General features: G+C 46.3%; 1 protein-coding gene across 2 annotated transcripts in view; it reads right to left on the bottom strand.

The window, feature by feature from the left end:
- Window positions 1-19,510, bottom strand: part of ELP3 (elongator acetyltransferase complex subunit 3) — a 121,709-nt gene that overhangs the window by 13,201 nt on the left and 88,998 nt on the right. For both annotated transcript variants that reach the window (XM_061625856.1, XM_061625857.1), the window contains exons 13-14: window positions 16,308-16,535; window positions 7,119-7,200 (exon numbers count right to left, since the gene is read on the bottom strand). In XM_061625856.1, the coding sequence (XP_061481840.1) occupies window positions 7,119-7,200; window positions 16,308-16,535 (310 nt within the window). The remainder of the gene's footprint in view (window positions 1-7,118; window positions 7,201-16,307; window positions 16,536-19,510) is intronic.

Below are 19,510 nucleotides of genomic sequence, written 5' to 3' on the forward strand. Positions count from 1 at the left end.
GACGCAGACTGGGATAGGTCTCTACTTAAAAGGCATGTTGAAAGAGGAAAGTCTTCAAAAGGTGCTGAAAAGAGCAGAGTTGGCGCCTGCCTAATATTTAAGGGGAGGGAATTCCACAGGGTAGGTGCTGCCCCACTAAAGGTCCGTTTCCTATATTGGGCAGAACGAACCTCCTGAAAAGATGGTATCTGCAGGAGACCCTCACCTGCATAGCACAGTGATCAACTGGGTATATAAGGGGTAAGACGGTCTTTCAGGTATCCTGGTCCCGAGCTGTATAGGGCTTTGTACACCAAAACTAGAACCTTGAACTTGGCCCGGTAGCAAATGGGCAGCCAGTGCAATTCTTTCCACATCCGAGTGACATGTTGGCAATACCCTGCCCAGGTGAGCAGTCTCACTGCTGCATTTTGCACCAGCTGCAGATTCCGGACCAACCTCAAGGGCAGCCCCAAATAGAGAGCATTACAGTAATCCAGCCTGGAGGTTACCAGTGTGTGGACAACAGTGGTCAGGCTATCCCGGTCCAGAAATGGCCGCAGCTGTCTTACCAGCCAAAGCTGGTAAAAGGCACTCCTAGCCACTGAGGTCACCTGGGCCTCTAGTGACAAAGATGGATCCAGGAGCAACCCCAGACTACAGACCTGCTCTTTCAGAGGGAGTATGACCCCATCCAAAGCAGGCAACTGAGCAATTATCCGGACTCGGAACCACCAACCCACAGCGCCTCCGTCTTGCTAGGATTCAGACTCAGTTTATTGGCCCTCATTCAGCCCACCACCGAGTCGAGGCAGCGGTCCAGGCAGCAGACCATCTTAATCTGTCCACCACCCCTGTCAGGAAGTGGTCTGCCCATGATAATGGGGACACATCCATCCCCCTTCTCTTATGTTCTTAATAATACCCCCTACCCCCCAAAAGCACACATATCAGTTCAGATAAAAGACAGGTCTTATGAAACCTGCCACACTAAAAGAGGCCACAAACACTGAACCCCTTCAAATTAAGGGCCAAAAGCCCGGGTGAAAAAAGGAAGGTTTTTGCCTGGCACCTAAAAATAGATAATGATGGTGCCAAATGTGTCTCCCTGGGGAGAGCATTCCACAGGCAGGGAGCCACCACTAAGAAGGGTCATTCTAGCCCCTAAGGGGATTACAGTCCATTCAACAAATTCATGGGGCAGAAGGCTATCAGTAGCTACTAGCCACACTGGCTACATTCTGCCTCCACTGGCAGCAGCAGCAGCAACAACAACAACAACAATAGGAGGCAGACAAATAAAGGGGAAAACCAACCATGGCAATGACATATCAGCACAAATGCAACAAGATTGCAGTCGTGACTCCCCACTCTAGATTTAATATAGAAGAGTTGCCCACAGCCTTTAACACGCAAGTCAATTACAACTGAAACAAAAATCTGTCTAAAGTCTTCCTGCAGCAGGTCCACCCAGCAACGGCCTGCCGAAAAACACCAGATTTAAATCAATCTCCAGAAGCACAATTGATCTGACTGGGCTCCACAAGGCGGAGCTGCGTGCTTCACCGTTCCTTGGGGACACCTGCTTACTGTTCAGAGCATTCCACTTAACAACAGCTCTGCAAAGTTTTATTTATTTGAAGCATTTTTACCCCTGCTCCTCAGCCAAAATAGCTCCCACGGCAGCTTACAGATCAATAGAAAGCAAGACAGACTCTGCCCTCAGGCTCACCATTTCAAAGGCACAACACAAAAAGAAAGAGGGATCCAGGAGGAGGCGTGGGTAGGGAAGCAAGGCTAAGCTTGTTGTTACGCGTCTTCAAGTCGACTACAACTTATGGCGACCCTATGAATCAGTGACCTCCAATAGCATCTGTCGTGAATCACCCTGTTCAGAGCTTGTAAGTTCAGGTCTGTGGCTTCCTTTATGGAATCAATCCATCTCTTGTTTGGCCTTCCTCTTTTTCTGCTCCCTTCTGTTTTTCCCAGCATTATTGTCTTTTCTAGTGAATCAGGTCTTCTCATGATGTGTCCAAAGTATGATAACCTCAGTTTCATCATTTTAGCTTCTAGTGATAGTTCTGGTTTAATTTGTTCTAACACCCAATTATTTGTCTTTTTCGCAGTCCATGGTATGCACAAAGCTCTCCTCCAACACCACATTTCATAAGAGTTGATTTTTCTCTTACCTGCTTTTTTCACTGTCCTTTCACATCCATATAAAGAGATCAGCAATACCATGGTCTGAATGTGTTCAGTAATACATCTTTGCATTTGAGGACCTTTTCTAGTTCTCTCACAGCTGCCCTCCCCAGTCTTAGCCTTCTTCTGATTTCTTGACTATTGTCTCCATTTTGGTTAATGACTGTGCCGAGGTATTGATAATCCCTGACGAGTTCCATGTCCTCATTGTCAACTTTAAAGTTACATAAATCTTCTGTTGTCATTACTTTGTTGTTGTTATGTGCCTCCAAGTCGATTACGACTTATGGCGACCCTATGAATCAGCGATACTGTGTTCATAGGGTTTTTGTGGTAAGAGGTATTCAGAGGTGGTTTACCATTGCCTTCCTCTGAGTCTGGATGCATCTTAGTCTGGTGTCTCAGCTTTGACCATTCCGCCTTGGAGAGCCTCTTGGTCTAGACTCCTGACGGCATTGCTCTTAGCTTCTTCAACACTCTCAAACCCCCTCACGTTAAGGTGTGCATCCTAGAGGGGGTGTCATTACTTTACTAATTCTTAAATACAAAAGCATCAGTTGGGATGAAAACTGATCTGGAAGAGGAGACAACAGCCCTGCTAACCTTCTCTCCCTCTGATGGAGCCTGATGGAGTGGCCTCTACCAGTTGAGGGAGATCTCTTAGTAAAGCCGATGGAGCAGCCCTGCTTCCCTCCTCTTCCTCTGCAGCAGCCTTGCTAGTTACACTAAACCATCAGCATATATATAGGACCTTTCAGAATTACAGAGGCAACACAGAAACACACCTCCTTCAATGCGATAGGAGGAAGGGGAGAGAAAAGGGTGGAGAGACAATTATCTGCATATTCCAGAGTTTGGGACAGGGGCAGAACCAATGAATGAGCTCATAGCTGAGGTAAGATTTGGCCCTATGAAGCTGCCTTCTCTATAGCTATTTTGTAGTGGGGATGGAACTGAGCAGCAGTACAGTAAAGAGGAAAGTCAAGGGAAACAATTACACCTATGAATTTGGGTAGAGCCAACGCAAGACATCTAAATCCCAACACAAAACCCCCTATGTGAAGTCCCTACATAAATCCCTGCAGATTAGGGCTGCGCACAGGCCCCCTATCCACCCCGTGGCCCCGATCTGTGGCCTGGGGATTGGGCTGATCCACTCTGTGCTGACCCAGGGAGCCACATGCCTTGCCCCGGATCCATCCCTGAAGCAATGGTGGAGGGGCGGCAGCTAAGGGTTTTACAACCTAACCCTATTTAAAACCTATGGTTTGGAGGAAGGAGATTCTGTGCCGCCTCCTCCCTGCTCCTGACTGACAGTGGGCGGGTCTGACCATGTGTGGTGCTCCTCGCTCATGAGCGGCTTCCCTACATGCAGGGAAGCTGCTCGCAAAGGTGCAGCAACTGGCACTGCACAGGATGAATCCTCCTGCTCACCAGCTGGTAAGCAGAAGAGTTCCATCCTGCAGGGTACTGCTCCTTTGTGAGCGCCTTCCCTGTATGCAGGAAAGCCACTTGGGACAGGAGCAGCAACTAGCAGTGTGCAGGATTGAATCTTCTGCCTACCGGCTGAGTAAACAAGAAGGTTTGATCCTGTGCGGTGCTGATTCAGGGGCTGGGAAAGAAGAGAGGTCAGGCGGGGAAGGCACCCATCCACCCCACCTCCTCCCATGAAGACACAGCCACCTGCTAGGTCCCTCCTTCTTCCCACTCATGCCTTCCTCTCCTTCCCACCCAGACAGTCCCAGATCCCTCTGGGCTACTCGACCTGATCCAGGGCTCTCTCGAACTGTCTGGGCTGATGCCCGGTTTCCCCTGAATCAGCCTGATGCGCTTCGGGACTCGGCTGCATCCGGCGCACAGCCCTACTGCCGATTATCATCCATCTAGCTAACAAATGAAATAGCTAACAGTTTGCAATCTTTTAGTGGCACATGCAACCTAATCCTATGAGAAGGGAAATGCTCCGTAGGGGAGATCAACAATCCTCCACTGGCCCAGGCAAATTTTTCCTGGTTTTTCTAAAAGGGTAGCTGTAGCTGAACATTCCTTTCTATAGATGGGGATGGAGACTTCTACTGGTACACCGGCTCTTACAGAGGCTGCGATAATTTTGCAGCTGTATCAGGAATGCGCAGAAAGGGTTTGAAAGAGAGTCCCACCCCACCCCTTCTTGATATTCACAAAGCAAGGCTAATCTTCCCTAATGCAAGAAGTCAATCTTGGCTGTATTTTTATTTATGATAAAACCCCACAGAGGAAGTTGAGCATCTCAGGTTGCCTTTCCCAGGAAACAGCTGGAAAGCCTCTACACTTTGAAGGCTCTAATGGACTCTCCTTTTCATTCTTAGAGCCAAGTTCTGAGACCTGATGCTTCCACGCAGGAAGAAACAAGCACAATCCGGATAGGATTTTGTGGTCTCTCAAAGAAGCAGATTCCTAAAGCAATCCACTCAGCCTACGCTCCCTGGGGAAGAGCATCTCCTAAATTTACATTTACTTTGATACATGCTCAGATTGGCAATATTTGCATTAGAATGAGTCCTCTTGCCATCTCTATAACCCTCAAAGGACACAACAGTTACCCAATTCCTTCCAACTCATTTAGATACAGTCTCAAATTGGCACCTGGCACGAAATGAGCCCTTTTGCTTAATAGCTTCTCTCTTTCTGCTTTCTGTCACAAAGTGCTTTTTAGCAAATGGAGTGCTCTTGTCCCCAGTAAAAACTCCTTGAGAAGCAAAGTGGCTGGTTTGGAAGGGAAGAACTGGTCTCTTCAACCACCGAGTCCAACTTCGCAAGCTTGAAACTCACACAAAGGAGCAAGATGGTAGTTTGAGGGAAACTTCAAGCATCCTCTTATCTGGATTGTTTTCCCCCTTCTGTGCTTGCAGAAAAGAACAGAGCCTTTCCTCAAGTCATTGAAAAATAGCAACCCTCGTTTGGAAGTGCATTATCTGGTCTGTGCCACCGTAACTTAATTTTAAACATGCATATGCAATCATTTAAAAATGGCTAGATTTACATAAATTTGACGTCAATTCGTTTTTCACATAAGCTTTATTGGTATTTTTTTTAGATGAAAAGGATTGTTCTATTCCAACATGGGGAACCTTTGGCCCCCCAGATGTTGCTGAACTACAACTCCCATCAGCCCCAGCGAGCATGGCCAGGGATGATGGGAGCTGTAGATAAGCAACATCCAGAGGGCCAAAAGTTCCCAACACCTATTCTATGTAAACCACTTACGGATTGTTGTTGTCGGGGTCAATTAATATACATTTTGTCAAATAAAATAACAAGGAATGGGTTATCAGGGGGAGAGAAATAACCTGTTGTTCATTAAGAACTTTCCCTCCCAAGCTTTTATTATTTATTTTTTCACAAAGCCCACAAGGTGGGCACTGCGCCATCCAGACTGGCACGCACAAGCATTTCCTGGCTCCTTCCCTCCTGCTGTGGCAGAATCATGCTACCAGACTCACACTGAAAAATGGAAATGGACTGCCTTCAAGTCAGTCCCGACTTATGGCTACCCTATGAATAGGGATTTCATGGTAAGCGGTATTCAGAGGGGGTTTACCATTGCTTCCCTCTGAGGCTAGTCCTCCCCAGCTGGCTAGGGCCTGCTCAGCTTGCCACAGCTGCACAAGCCAGCCCCTTCCTTGTCCGCAACTGCCAGCTGGGGGGCAACTGGGCTCCTTGGGACTATGCCGCTTGCCCACGGCTGCACAGGTGGCAGGGCACGTAAGCCCTGAGCCACTCACTGTGGGGGTGATCTTTCGCTGGCCCTTGACACCCAGGAGACACAAGCGGGGATTTGAACTCGCAGACTCTGTACACCCAGCCGGGCTCTCCTCCCCACTGTGCTATACCAGCTTCTACACCAGCTTCTACACTCACACTAACGGCCCTGAAAGTCTGGGGCACTCTCTTTTGGAAGGCACAGGCAGTGGCCTAGGAAGCAGAACTCCTCCTGACCCTTCCCCGGCATGTCTCTTCACGGGGCCAGCAGAGGGAGGACCGGCTGGGCCCCACCTCTCCCCAATTGCTGAAATGCAGGTTGCTTGCAGGAGGAAGGCTTTCAGAATTTGCACAAATGCGGTATTTCCCCTTTCCCCAAGACCTCTCTTCTAGGGTACACTCAACCACAATTCATAACGTATTATAAAGCACAAAGGCGCTTCGCCTCTTCATTTTTTTCATGACTTTCCCAGAATGCTCTTTAAGAACGTAAGGAGAGCCTTGCTGCTGGATCAGGCTACAGGCCCAGATTGTCCTGCACTCTGTTCTTCTCGTGGCCAACCAGATGATGATGATGATGATTTCTGACCCACACTCCAAGCGTGCTCACTGGGCACAGAATGTTGACTGTCTGAGGGGAGGGCAGGATGAGGGGGAAAAAAAGAAAGAACCATATAGGAGGGGGGAATGGAATGGAGTATGCTGGAAAAGGGCATGGTTGGACCAGAGTGCTCCACAAGGCAAAGTAGAATCATAGAATGATAGAGTTGGAAGGGGCCTTGTAGGCCATCGAGTCCAACCCCCTGCTCACAGCAGGAAATCCACAGCTAGAGCATCTCCCGCAGATAGCTGTCCAGCCTCTGCTTGAAGACATCCAGCGAAGGGGATCCCACCACCTCCCTAGGCAGTCGGTTCCTGCCCTTACTGTCAAGAAGTTCCTTCTAATGTCCAATCTGAATCTACGCTCCTGCAACTTAAAACCATTAGACCTAGTCCTCCCCTCTGGGGCAGCAGAGAACAAATCTGTACCCTCCTCTATGCGACAGCCCTTCAGGTACTTAAAGAGTGCAATCATGTCGCCCCTCAGCCTTCTCTTCACCAGACTGAACATGCCAAGTTCCTTCAACCTTTCCTCATAAGGAAATTTTGTTGCAGGTTCTGCTTATTAAGCTGGAAGGCAAACTCAACAGGCGTACCTGAAATGACGGCAATCTTCCACGCCCCATGCTCTTCTTTAGCTATCCTCTCCGCCTCCTCCATCAGCAACATCCCAAATCCCTGGGAGAAGAGGGAGGAAGGCAAGTGAATGTGTGTTCAAAATAGGGGGAGCTTGCAATTTAGGGATTAGCTGGCACATATATATATAATCTATCTATCTTGCTGGCAGAGTGCGGGGATTGGAGGTGCAGAGGAAAACATAAAGCCAGCACTGCAGGAGAACTGGATAAAAAACCCTCACTCGATTCTTTGCTTTGCTGTTACTATTTTTTTATTAAATTTATATCCCACCCTTCCTTCCAAAGGAGCCCAGGGCGGCAAACAGCGAGCCGTAAACCAACAAAGAAAAATCTTAATTAAAAAATTCCAATCCAGACTCCTGGGAACTAATCTAGAGGCAAGAGCCGGGACAATCCAGCTTGCTAACAAAAGGGTCTGCCCTGAAAAGGTACCATAGAAAAACACTTTTAATATAGCCATACCGTTAATAATAGAGTCAATGCCTTCTGTTACGCTTTTACCAGAGAGGAAAGCCTTTTTTTTAAGGCAACCTGGTCGTCGTCATGTCCATATCATGATTTGTGTTTATTTTCAGAGTGCTGCTTTTTACGCATCCCACTTAAGTAAACCCGCCATTGGTGATGATCACGCAGTGTACCCCAAGGTGAGCTGGCAGGAAGGGGCTATCCTGACTCTATGATTGTCTCAATACAGGCGGAATTGCACCTGTAGTGTTCACTGGACTTAGAATACAAAAGCTTGGGAACAGGATACCTGAAAGGCCGTCTTACCCCTTATATACCCAGCCGATCACTGTGCTCTGCAGGTGAGGGCCTCCTGCAGATACCATCTTACCAGGAGGTCCGTTCTGCCAAACATAGGAAATGGACCTTTAGTGTGGCAGCACCTACCCTGTGGAATTCCCTCCCCTTAAATATTAGGCAGGCGCCATCTCTGCTATCTTTTTGGCGCCTTTTGAAGACTTTCCTCTTTCAACAAACCTTTTAGGTTGAGACCTATCCCAGTCTGCGTCTGTGTTGGAATTGCTTAATATGCGTTTAATAATGTTTTTAACCCTTTTCTAAAGTTGTTTTTTTTAAAAAAATGTTTTTAACGCTGTTTTGTTTTAATGTATTTTAAGATCTGTTTTTATGATGTTTTAAAGTGTTTTTAGTGCTTTTGTTTGCCGCCCTGGGCTCCTGCTGGGAGGAAGGGCGGGATACAAATTAAATAAATAAATAAAATAACTATATACAGAGCAGGAAACCGCTCTATTCACAAAGGGTGTTGGTTCCCTTATTGAAACCAGGGGTGGGGAACCAGAGGCCCAGGCACTGAATGTGGCTGTCCAGGCCTCTCTCTCTGGTCCCCAGAACTCTCCCCAGGCCACCCCCTCTCTGGCTCTACTTTGCACTCTGGATGTTTTGTGGCTTGAATGCTTCCTGAAGCTCTGTTCATGGTTCTTGCTTGTCTGCACGGAGGACAGAGACGGGTGTGTGGATGTGTGTAGAAACTGGCCTCCTGGGCAAAGGTAACATTCAGATCTGTTGCTCCGCCTGCTTTTCCTTCTGGCCCTGCCCACCTCTGGAATCCAGATGAGGACTTGCCGCACCCTGCTTAAGCCCTCCATGATGATGATTGCAAACGACTGCCTGGGGCGCTCACACAAGCAGATCGGCTTGCTAAAGAGGGCACTGAGCTCCTGTTGCCTTTCCTGACCATAGAATGGCAGCGTGAATCAGCCCACCAATTCCACAAGCCAGTTCCACCCAAGACGTTGGTTTGTTGTGCGTGTTTGTACGACTGGGGATGGGCTGACGAGGAGGGCAGGCTTTGGGAAGAGCATGCAGCCCAGTCTCAAACAGAAAAGACCCGTCTGCAAAGAACCAGATCATGATTCTTGCACACTGAAGCTTTTCCAATGCTAAACGTACCATACACCACTTTGTGGGTGGGTGGGTGAAGCGTGTGTGTAAGTATTCATTTTTGGGGTTCTGACGGCTGCCCCTGTGAACGCTCCTTCAGCCCACATTAGTGCGTCATGCACCCAAGTCTCCATTTCCAATCTATTTCAATTTGTTAGCGCTGGGCTCTACTCAATTGATTTTCCTCCCCCTTCCATCTTCCACGTGCGTCAACCACTTTTCTGCTCCCGGCTTTTGAAATTTTACTTTCAGGAGGTAAACATTTATTTTCTGCTCTTTCTCTCCCCCCCCCCGGTCCCATTTTATCACAGCTGCCTCATTGCCCAGGGTGATTACTATCCAGCAGAAGTTGCATTCTAATGCACATACAGCTAGTGGAGAAAGCTTAATTCAAAGAAGAAAAGACAGAAAACACAGCAACAGTGAACTTAACCTAAAATATCAGCCCTGGAGGATTCAGGTATACACGATGATCGTTTCTCCACTCCATCTAAAAGCCCTAAGTCTGCCTGCTGTTGATCGTATTCGAGCAGTGCCTGCTTTGGGATATAATTATGTTGTGTTTACTAATTTGTGGTCCATTTCTTAAGAAAAGCAGCACCAGGAGGTAGGTATAGAGCTCACACAGAAGATTACTGAGATGACACATGAAAAGGTGCTTTGATCTTTTGAAATGCGCACAGCTATGTGGCTTCGCAGATCGTGTCTCCCAATTTCAACCACCTCAAACCCTGAGATCTGCAGAGAGGGGCCTCTTGGTGGCCCCAACAATGAGCAGTGGTGGCTGGTGGCCATTGGGGCCAGCAGGGCGGAAGGCTAAAAAGACTAAAGTTGATGTTATGATGTTTTTGCTTTGTACGTCGCCCAGAGTGGCTGGATAACCAGCCAGATGGGCGACTAATAAATAAATAAATAAAGTAATGACAACAGAAGATTAATGTAACTTTAAAGTCGACAATGAGGACATTGAACTTGTCAAGGATTATCAATACCTTGGCACAGTCATTAACCAAAATGGAGACAATAGTCAAGAAATCAGAAGAAGGCTAGGACTGGGGAGGGCAGCTATGAGAGAACTAGAAAAGGTCCTCAAATGCAAAGATGTATCACTGAACACTAAAGTCAGGATCATTCAGACCATGGTATTCTCGATCTCTATGTATGGATGTGAATGTGGACATTGAAAAAAGAGGATAAGAGAAAAATCAACTCATTTGAAATGTGGTGTTGGAGGAGAGCTTTGCGCATACCATGGACTGCGAAAAAGAAATAATTCGGTGTTAGAACAAATTAAACCAGAACTGTCACTAGAAGCAAAAATGATGGAACTGAGTTTATCATACTTTGGACACATCATGAGAAGACATGATTCACTAGAAAAGACAATAATGCTGGGAAAAACAGCAGGGAGTAGAAAAAGAGGAAGGCCAAAGAAGAGATGGATTGATTGCATCAAGGAAGCCACAGACCTGAACTTACAAGATCTGAACAGGGTGGTTCATGACAGATGCTCTTGGAGGTCACTGATTCATAGGGTGGCCATAAGTCGTAGCCCACTTGGAGGCACATAACAACAACAACAACAAGGGCGGAAGGCAGGAAGCCCAACAGGAGAGGGAGCCAGAGTTGACGACAGGCAAGAGGCAAAGCCAACTCATTCTAGATTTGTTCCCATCCTTGTTAAATTCTACAAAGGCAACACTGAGACTAAGGAGGAGGAAGCTGACAGGAAGGACCCCCTTGGACTTGTTGTATGCAAGAAGGGAGGAAGGGGGGTCTGGACCTTGGTGGGGCAGTGCCTTAATGGACCAGCCTCCACAACCAATGAGTGTTGCTTGATGTTCATGCTCCTGGGAGAAGGACTTCTCTGTGGGGGCGCCCTGAGCTATGCCCCTCCTGGAAGCACAAAGGACCACAATATTAATGGGTTTTCTTTGGCTGACAAAGCCCCATTTGTTCTCAAAAGCCTTTGGGACTGACTCTGATTTTCAGTTGCTCCGCTCTTTTTTGGAACTGTTGCCCATCAGAGTGCAAGAACTGTTTTTTAAATTTGATAAATTGTGTTTTGAAATTGTTTTTTTGTGTTTTAAAATTTGTATATTTGTTTTTAATGTTTTTAATTGCTGTAAACCGCCCAGAGAGCTTCGGCTATGGGGTGGCATATACATGTAATAAATAAATAATAAATTATGCATGTTTTAAATTTGTTTTATGACATTTTATTCTTATGGATGTACATTTTTATGGAAACCACTTGGACATAAAGGAGTATATAAAGATCTGAAATAGAATATATACTGTGGCCCTCCATAGACCAGGGGATAGCCAATGAAGTGCCCAGCACGGCCAATGGTTAGGGATGATGGAAGTGAATGAAGTCCAGCCAGCGTATGGAGAGCACCTCATTGGCTGCCCCTGTTATAGACCAACACATTTATTGTAGCATGAGCTTGTTTCACCAGAAGCACATTTGGGGGGTGGGGGTTTGCAAGGTCAGGGGTCCATGGAGCTGATTCAAGTCTGAGGGTTCTTCCATGACTGAATGTTCTCTGTCTCTCTCTCACACACACCTTGGAAAAATGGCATGTCAGGAAGAAGGCTAAATTGGAAACTTTCTCCCTGATATGCTAGCTTTATATGTGCAGGAATATTTATGTTCCCCTTGTTTGCATGGAACAGCATTCAACCAAGGTGAGCCCCCAGCTGAAGTCTGGTACACCACAGACATGGGGTGACCATTGCTTCAGTGAGAACTACACCACAATGTTTTCGCCCTTGAATTGTATACAAAGCCCACAAACTATTCTCTAACCCGAGACAACTTATACACAGCAAAAGGTAGTTAAGGTCAAAGGACGGCATCCAACACACTCTGTCCACTAGCGCAAAGATTTCCACTTGCACAACAGAACTCCGCTTTCCCTCTCCTCTCCCCATGCCTGCCTTGGAGGGTTGGGAGAACCACTACAACAAATGGAGGGGAGGCACCCCGGGAGAGAAGAGGGAGGGGAAGTGCTGTTGCGCAGCCAAAAGACATTCTGCTGAAAGAAGGAGCATGTTGGATAGTGCCCAAAGTACAGTATCAAAACAACAACTTTCAAAGCAGAACTCCTCCTGGAGTATGTCTAAGATGGATCAAGTGTTATTTCTTGCTCTGGGGAAAACAGGCTAACTTGGCTACTCTTGTAGATTTGGCCATATAAAAACATGCCCACTCCCACAAGTGATGCTATTCGTTACCCGAAAGGGATGGCTGAAGCGAGGTACATAGAATCAGCTTTCATGTGTCTCAGTGCTTTTTATATTTTATTTATTTAAAATGCTTGCAACCCATATCTCTGCTCAATAAGCTTTCAGCATGGCTCAGTTAAAATCTAATCCAAAACCCTACCTAGAAACAATAAAACCCCTCAAATAAACTAGAAGTCCATAAGATAAGACTTCGGAGAAATAGGAAAATATATTATCAAACACAGCATAAATGCAAATAATTCCGTTGGTGCCATATGAATCTTTCTGGGGAGGGGATACTCTAGCCAGGGTGCCACCATCAAAAGAGCCCTATTTCTCCCAGTTACCTGAGTAGTGGTGCCACTGCAGCGGCTGCCTGGCTGGTGTTGGCCCACTGCCGGCCTTTTCAGTGGTGGTCCCTCATTTGTAGAATGCCCTCCCTGGGGAGGTTCATCTGTCTCCCTCATTATTACTTTTCAGGAGGAATTTTAAAACATTCCTGTTTACCCAGGCATTTGATGGCTGAAAGAGACCAGTCTTGGCAAGCTTGAAATTAATAGCTGTGAGGGTATGTAAATGTTTTTAGATGCTTTCAGATGTTTTTAATTCATTTTTAATGTTATTGTTTTTATCACTAATGTGTTTGCCACCCTGGGCTCCTGTGGGAGGAAGGGCAGGATATAAATTTAATAAATGAAATGAAATATAACCTCTGGAGGTTGGGAGACACAGGGACTTGTGCGTCAGAGGACAATCTCAAGGAAGAAACAGGTTCTTATGGGAACTGGTGGTCTTTTAGACAGCCTTGTTTCAGAGAATTGTAGAGTCGGAAGGGACCTATAAGGCTATGAAGGCCAACCCCCCCTCAGTGCAGGAATCCCACTTAAAACTTACCCAACAGATGGCTGTCCAGCTGCCTCTTGAAGGCCTCCAGGGTTGGAGAGCCCACCACTTCCCTAGGTCATTGGTTCCATTTTCGTACCCCTCTAACAGTTAGGAAGTTTTTCCTGATGTTCAGCCTGAAATCTGGCTTCCTGCAAGTTGAGCCCATTATTCTGTGTCCTGCACTCTGGGATGATTGAGAAGAACCAGTGCTTCAAATTGTATTTTGCTGGGCATTATGATAATTCTTGGAGGCTTTTCTCTGGGTCCTTCTGCTGCCAGGTGGTGAGGCAGGTAGTGACCTGAGATAGGGGCCCCCTTATGGCTGTGGCGTCCCATCTCTGGGATTTGCTCCCCCGAGATATTCACTCAATACAGGCTCTTATTTTGTTTTTCTTTTTGCCCAGGCCTTTTAAATCTTGGTTTTGCTGTTGAATTTTCATCTGCTCTGTTTTTAAATTGCTTTATTTGTCTGAGTGTTGGTCTATATATAGATTTTTATCGTCAGCTGCCCTTGCAGGCTAAAGAGTGTTGTAAAAAGGTATCTAGTATTTTAATAAATACCTGAAAACAAACTGGAAGCCAGTGAAGATCTTAAGCCAGGAAAAAAAAATATTATCAACATAAAATCCCAATTAACTACCTGGCTGCCATGCTGAACCTTCTGAATAGTCTTCAAAGACAGCCTTGTGTGCAATGCATCGCAGTAATCTAACCTGGCTTACCGATGTGTTTTAAATCACTGATGTTTAGCTCTGTTTAGCTGCACCCTTGGGGAAGGCAGGCTTTAGGCTTGCAGGATCTGCTTGTGGGTGGTACTCTCCAGGCATCTGCACCACCCTGTATTTTCACTGGAAGTTGTAATCACTGTTTTTTAATAATGTTATTTGTTATTTAATTTTTGTAAATTGTATTGTTTTATTGATGTATTTCTATATTTGTGTTTTTCTTGTAAGCCGCCTTGAGGGCCTTTTGGCCATAAAGTGGGGTATAAATTAATAACAACAACAACAACAACAACAACAATAATAATAATACTCAACTACCACGTCCCGTCAGTACAAGGATTTCTGCTTGAGCAAGAGGACTTCCCCCTCCTCCGCCCATGCATGCGGCACCTCCAAATCTGCTCCAGAGGGTTGGAGGGGGACCCCTGGAGCAGATTTGGGGGTGAGGGGAGAAAGTTCTGTTGTGCAAGGAAAAATCCTTATGCTGACAGAATGAGAGACTTAAGCACTATGTTGGATTCCATCCTATGTTTTACTAGAACCCTGAGATTCGCCTGTTGGAGCCAGGTGCAAAAGACATATGTACACTTAGAATTAAAGAAAATGATGCCTCTGAACAGCTGATCAGCACAGAGAGTTGTTTTAAGAACTGAACTGAGTTCACAATCCATAGCTCAGCGGCTAAGAAGGTAGAGCTCTGAAGGCCATAGCTCAATGGCAGAGTGTCTGCGTTGCATGCGGAAGATCCACGTTCAATGCCAAAGGCAGCATCTCCAGCTAGTGCCGGGAAAAGACTCCCTGTCTGAAACCCCGGACAGCCACTGCCAGTCAGTGTAGACAACACTGAGCTACATGGCCCAAGTTTCTGACTCAGGATCAGGCAGCGTCCCATGTTCCTATGACTTCCACACACAAACCCTCTCCCTTTATTTCTGTTTACCCCCAAGCTTCATTCCAACAGTCTGGTGGTGGTGGTGAGAGTCATTTTGTTGTTGCTGCCTTGCTGCCTTTTGCCCAGAGATCTAGCCACAGATCCAGATTTATCTTCCGCCCTCCCCTCCTGTACAAGGAAGCCCAAACTGCCACCCTGAGGCCTGCCAGCTGTTACTGGCATCAACACACCAACCCCCAGCATGTGCAGCTTCCGTGCCACTGTGCAAGCGAGCAAGATCCACAAGGATAATGTGGCATGGGAGATGAGGGTGCTGGCAGGCACAGCAAACATTCCCTCCCCTTAAATATTAGGCAGGCGCCATCTCTGTTATCTTTTCAGCGCCTTTTGAACACTTTCCTCTTTCAACAAGCCTTTTAAGTAGAGACCTATCCCAGTCTGCGTCTGTGTTGGAATTGCATTTTAATATGTTTCTTTTAATAATGTTTTTAACCCTTTTTTTTTAAAGCTTTTTTTTTAAAAAAAATGTTTTTAAAGTTGTTTTGGTGTATTTTAGGGTCTGTTTTTATGATGTTTTGAAGTGTTTTTGGCGCTTCTGTTGCTGCCCTGGGCTCCTGCTGGGAGGAAGGGCGGGATATAAACCAAAGAATGAATGAATGAATGAATGAATGAATGAATAAATAAATAAATAATAAGCAGCAGAAAAAGGTACCGAGGCGATGAGGAGGGGCAAACTGCAATTACCGAAGCAATCTCCGGGAAAGGCTGTGGCTCAGCGGCACTTGCTTTGCAGACAGAAGGCTTCAGATTCAATCCTCAGCATTTCCAGACAGGGCTGAGAAAGACTCTCTCTCTGAAGCCTCTGCTACTCAGTCGGTACTGAGTTAGGCGGACCAACGCTTCGACTTCGTATATGGCAGCTTCCTTATGTACTACCATGAGGACTAGAATCTTACTTTATTTTTAGGTTAAGGGCAATACCTCAGTGGGAGAGCATCTGCCTTGCATGCAGAAGGCCCCAGGTTCAATACGTGGCATCTCCAGGTACGGCTTGGAGAGACACCTGTTTGAAATCTTGGGAGAGTCTCTGCTAGTCAGTGTAGACAATACTGAGCTGAATGAATCAATGGTCTGACTGAATGTTAAGGCAGCTTCTTAAGTGCTTTTCTTTACGGGGAGAGCCATGGCTCAGTGGTAGAGCATCTGTTTGGCATGTAGAAGGTTCCAGTTTCGATCCCCGGCATTTCCAAGGTAGGGCTGGGAGACAGTCCCTGTCTGAAACTCTGGAAAGCCATAGCTGCCAGTCAGTGTAGACAATAATGAGCAAGATGAATCAATACTGAGCAAGATGAATCAATGCTCTGCCTTGGTATAAGGCAGTTTCCTATCTTCCTATGTAACGCTGGTGTTGCTATTTGAATAGCTTCTGTTGTATTGATCCTGCTATTACAAAATGCTCCTTAAAGCGCACCGTAAAGAGGTTCAAATGGCACCAAACACATCAGATACCTGGTGCTGGAATTTCGAGGGATCTCGGCTGCTGACGGGGACCACGCTCCCGTAGACATGGAGCTCTCGGACAACAGAGACGCCTCCCTTCAGCTCCGCCCTGAAAGTCTCCTCTGAACACTTCCGCAAACGCAGGAGGCCAATCAGGATGTCTTGCTCGGGATCCTCGTAGGAGAGGAAGGTCTCCCAGCCGCCGTTGGCCACATAATCTCTCCGAATCAGCTCCACCTGTTCCAAAGAGAGAGAGAAGAAGAAGGCGACTAGGAAAAAGGCCAGAGAGGCCGACAAAAACCATCAGATTGCAACAACGATAATAAAAAATAACTGTGCAACACTCCAAGCAGACCAAAGTCAATTTCACAGCAATGCAGGCGATTGTTTGTGTGGGGTTGGCCGGGAGGACGTGTGTGAGATGGTTTCACAAAGTCTGCCTTGCTGGAGATGGATTTTTAGCAGCACCAGATAAGAGCTGAAGGTGAGATTATTGTATTTTCACACAAGCCAAAACTGGTGTTGGAGCTTTAAATGAGAAAGGATGTGTGGAAATCACACACACACATACTTCCCGCAGACCTTAGCACTCCAGACAAGGAGGATGTTGCCAGGATTACTGGGGATGCATAGAGAGAGAAGGCGGGGGGGGCAGATCATGTGACCTTCGTGGCATACCATGAAGCACTCACGGGGATCAACTTTCCCCAACTTGGTGCCCTCCAAATGTTTCGGACTACAACTCCCATCAGTCTAAAGGATTTGGCAGATTTTGTTTGTTAAAAAAGCAGATTTTCCTACTGCACAAATTCCCCATCTGCCACCCCACACTAAAAACAAAACAAATCCCCAGAACAAACACAAAAGCGTGCTTTGCTCCTTGCTTGCATCCTGTGATCAGTGGCAGTTTCTCCACAGAGTAGTTCTTATCTATGAACCAGAGTGACATTTCATTTATGAATCTACCTTCATTCAGTAACTAACAGGCGCACACACACACGCACATACAAAGGAGTCCTTCAAATGTATTTTCAAGAAAGCACTATCTGCCCAGAGATAAATGTAAGGAAGAGGAGGTTCCAGCCAAAAAGATGAAGGTATTTTAATAGGGTTTGGGCAGTTTGTTTTAAGCATGGAAACAGAGTGCATTCTGCCCATATATAGTTTGTGTACATGATGTCTCTGACATTGCCTGTCTTCTAAGGGCTTAATAAATACATACGCCCAACGTGGCTAACTCCACCACCATCCCAAGTGCAAATTATCATCTTTCCAACTGCACAAAATCTTTTACATTGCCACATTCCATGTCCAAATGCACCTTTGGAATCCTTTGGAATCTGGAGGGCAGCAATTTGGGGGAAGATGTGCTTGATCGTCCCCGTGAGACTCCCCCTCCCACCCCCATCAAAACTTGGAAAAGGATTGTGGGAATTAAGGTGCATATGACACAGGAGGCTCACACTTACTCCTGGCGCCCCCTGTACGTCTGGAGGGTTTGTGAGTTAATTCCCAACCTCTGTTTCCATCAATTCATTTTATTCGCGCAGGCCATCTGTGTGGATTGTACTCAGCACCGCTCAAGCTGGTGGAAGAAGCATTCCGGAGCAACATCACAGCCCTCCAAATGCTTTATGAAGTTACAGCTGCAGCTGTCGAAAGCACTGTCACAGGTAGGAAGACAGGAAGCTGCTCTGGACACACCACCTAGCTCAATACTGCCTGCACTGACTGGCAGTGGCTCTCCAGGGTTTTCTTTCCCAGCCCTACTTGGAGATGCCATCAGGGACTGAACTGGGACCATCTGCATGCGGACCAACTGCACTACCACTGAGCTAAGGTCCTTCCCCACGGCATTAGTGACTCGCTTCAAATGGCATTGGGGACCACTATAGGCATATTTCCATCTAACCATTCCAGGCTTAGTGCATCTTATGTATTACTCAGAAGTGAGTTTGACTGTATTCAATGGTGCTTACTTCCTTGTTAAAGTGTGATTAACACTGCAGCCCTAATTATACACAAAGAAACCTGCAGTGGAGTGGGGTTGAATGGAAAAATAATTTTCTGAGGCCCTAAATCGACCAATTTTGCATGTTTAGGTGCTAAAATGATGAAGCTGAGGTTATCAGACTTTGGACACATCATGAGAAGACATGATTCACTAGAAAGTCAATAATGCTGGGAAAAACAGAAGGGAGTAGAAAAAGAGGAAGGCCAAACAAGAGGTGGATTGATTCTGTAAAGGAAGCCACAGACCTGAACTTACAAGATCTGAACAGGGTAGTTTATAATAGATGCTACTGGAGGTTGCTGATTCATAGAGTCTCCATAAGTCGTAATCAACTTGAAGGCACATAACAACAAGTTGACTTGCATTTAATAAACAAACCTAAACAAGTATGCCATACTAATTTTAGTTGCTGTACAAATATCTCAAAATGTTTTTTCCCCAATAACCAAAAGTTTTTAATCTGAAATTTTTGATTAAGTAAAGCATTCAATGAAGCAAAATGTGCCTTAAATAGGAAGACAGGAAGTTGCCTTATCCCAAGTCAGAATATTGGCTCATCTAGCTCAGTACTGTCTACTCTGGCTGGCAACGACTATCCAGGGTTTCAGGCAGGGAATCTTTTCCAGGTGCACCTGGAGAAACTGTGGATAGACCTTTTGCATGCAACACTTCTCCTGCCGGTGGAGGATGGTGGCTCTGATGTCATCAGGGCAGTGAATATGCTCCGTGTTTAAGTCTGAACTTTCGAGCTGTCCAAGTTGCTGAATTATGGCCTTTATGCCTCAGCTGATAGCCAGTGCCTGAAAAGCACAATGCAAAGTCCTCCACAGGACAGCGCTCTGAAAGGGGTTTTGTGGGACCCGACAATCAGCTAACTGTTGGGTCTTGCAAAAACCCCTTGCAAAGTGCTCTCCAAGACAGTGCTTTGAAAGGGGTTTCTCAAGATTGATTCCCCTTGCAAAGTATAGCAGTTTGAAAGGGGCTTCTCAGCTGAGTGTTGGGTCTTGCAAAGTGCTCTCCAAGACAGTGCTTTGAAAGAGGTTTCTCAAGACTGATACCCCTTGCAAAGTGCTGCATTATATAGCAGTTTGAAAGGGGCTTCTCAGCTGATTGCTGGATATTGCTAAGTCCCTTGCAAAGTGTTATTTTCCAAAGTGCTTTGCAATGCACTTTGCAAGACCCATGGAGGCAAAAAAGG

This window comes from Rhineura floridana, chromosome 4 (assembly GCF_030035675.1).
Source record: "Rhineura floridana isolate rRhiFlo1 chromosome 4, rRhiFlo1.hap2, whole genome shotgun sequence".
Lineage (NCBI taxonomy): Eukaryota > Metazoa > Chordata > Lepidosauria > Squamata > Rhineuridae > Rhineura > Rhineura floridana.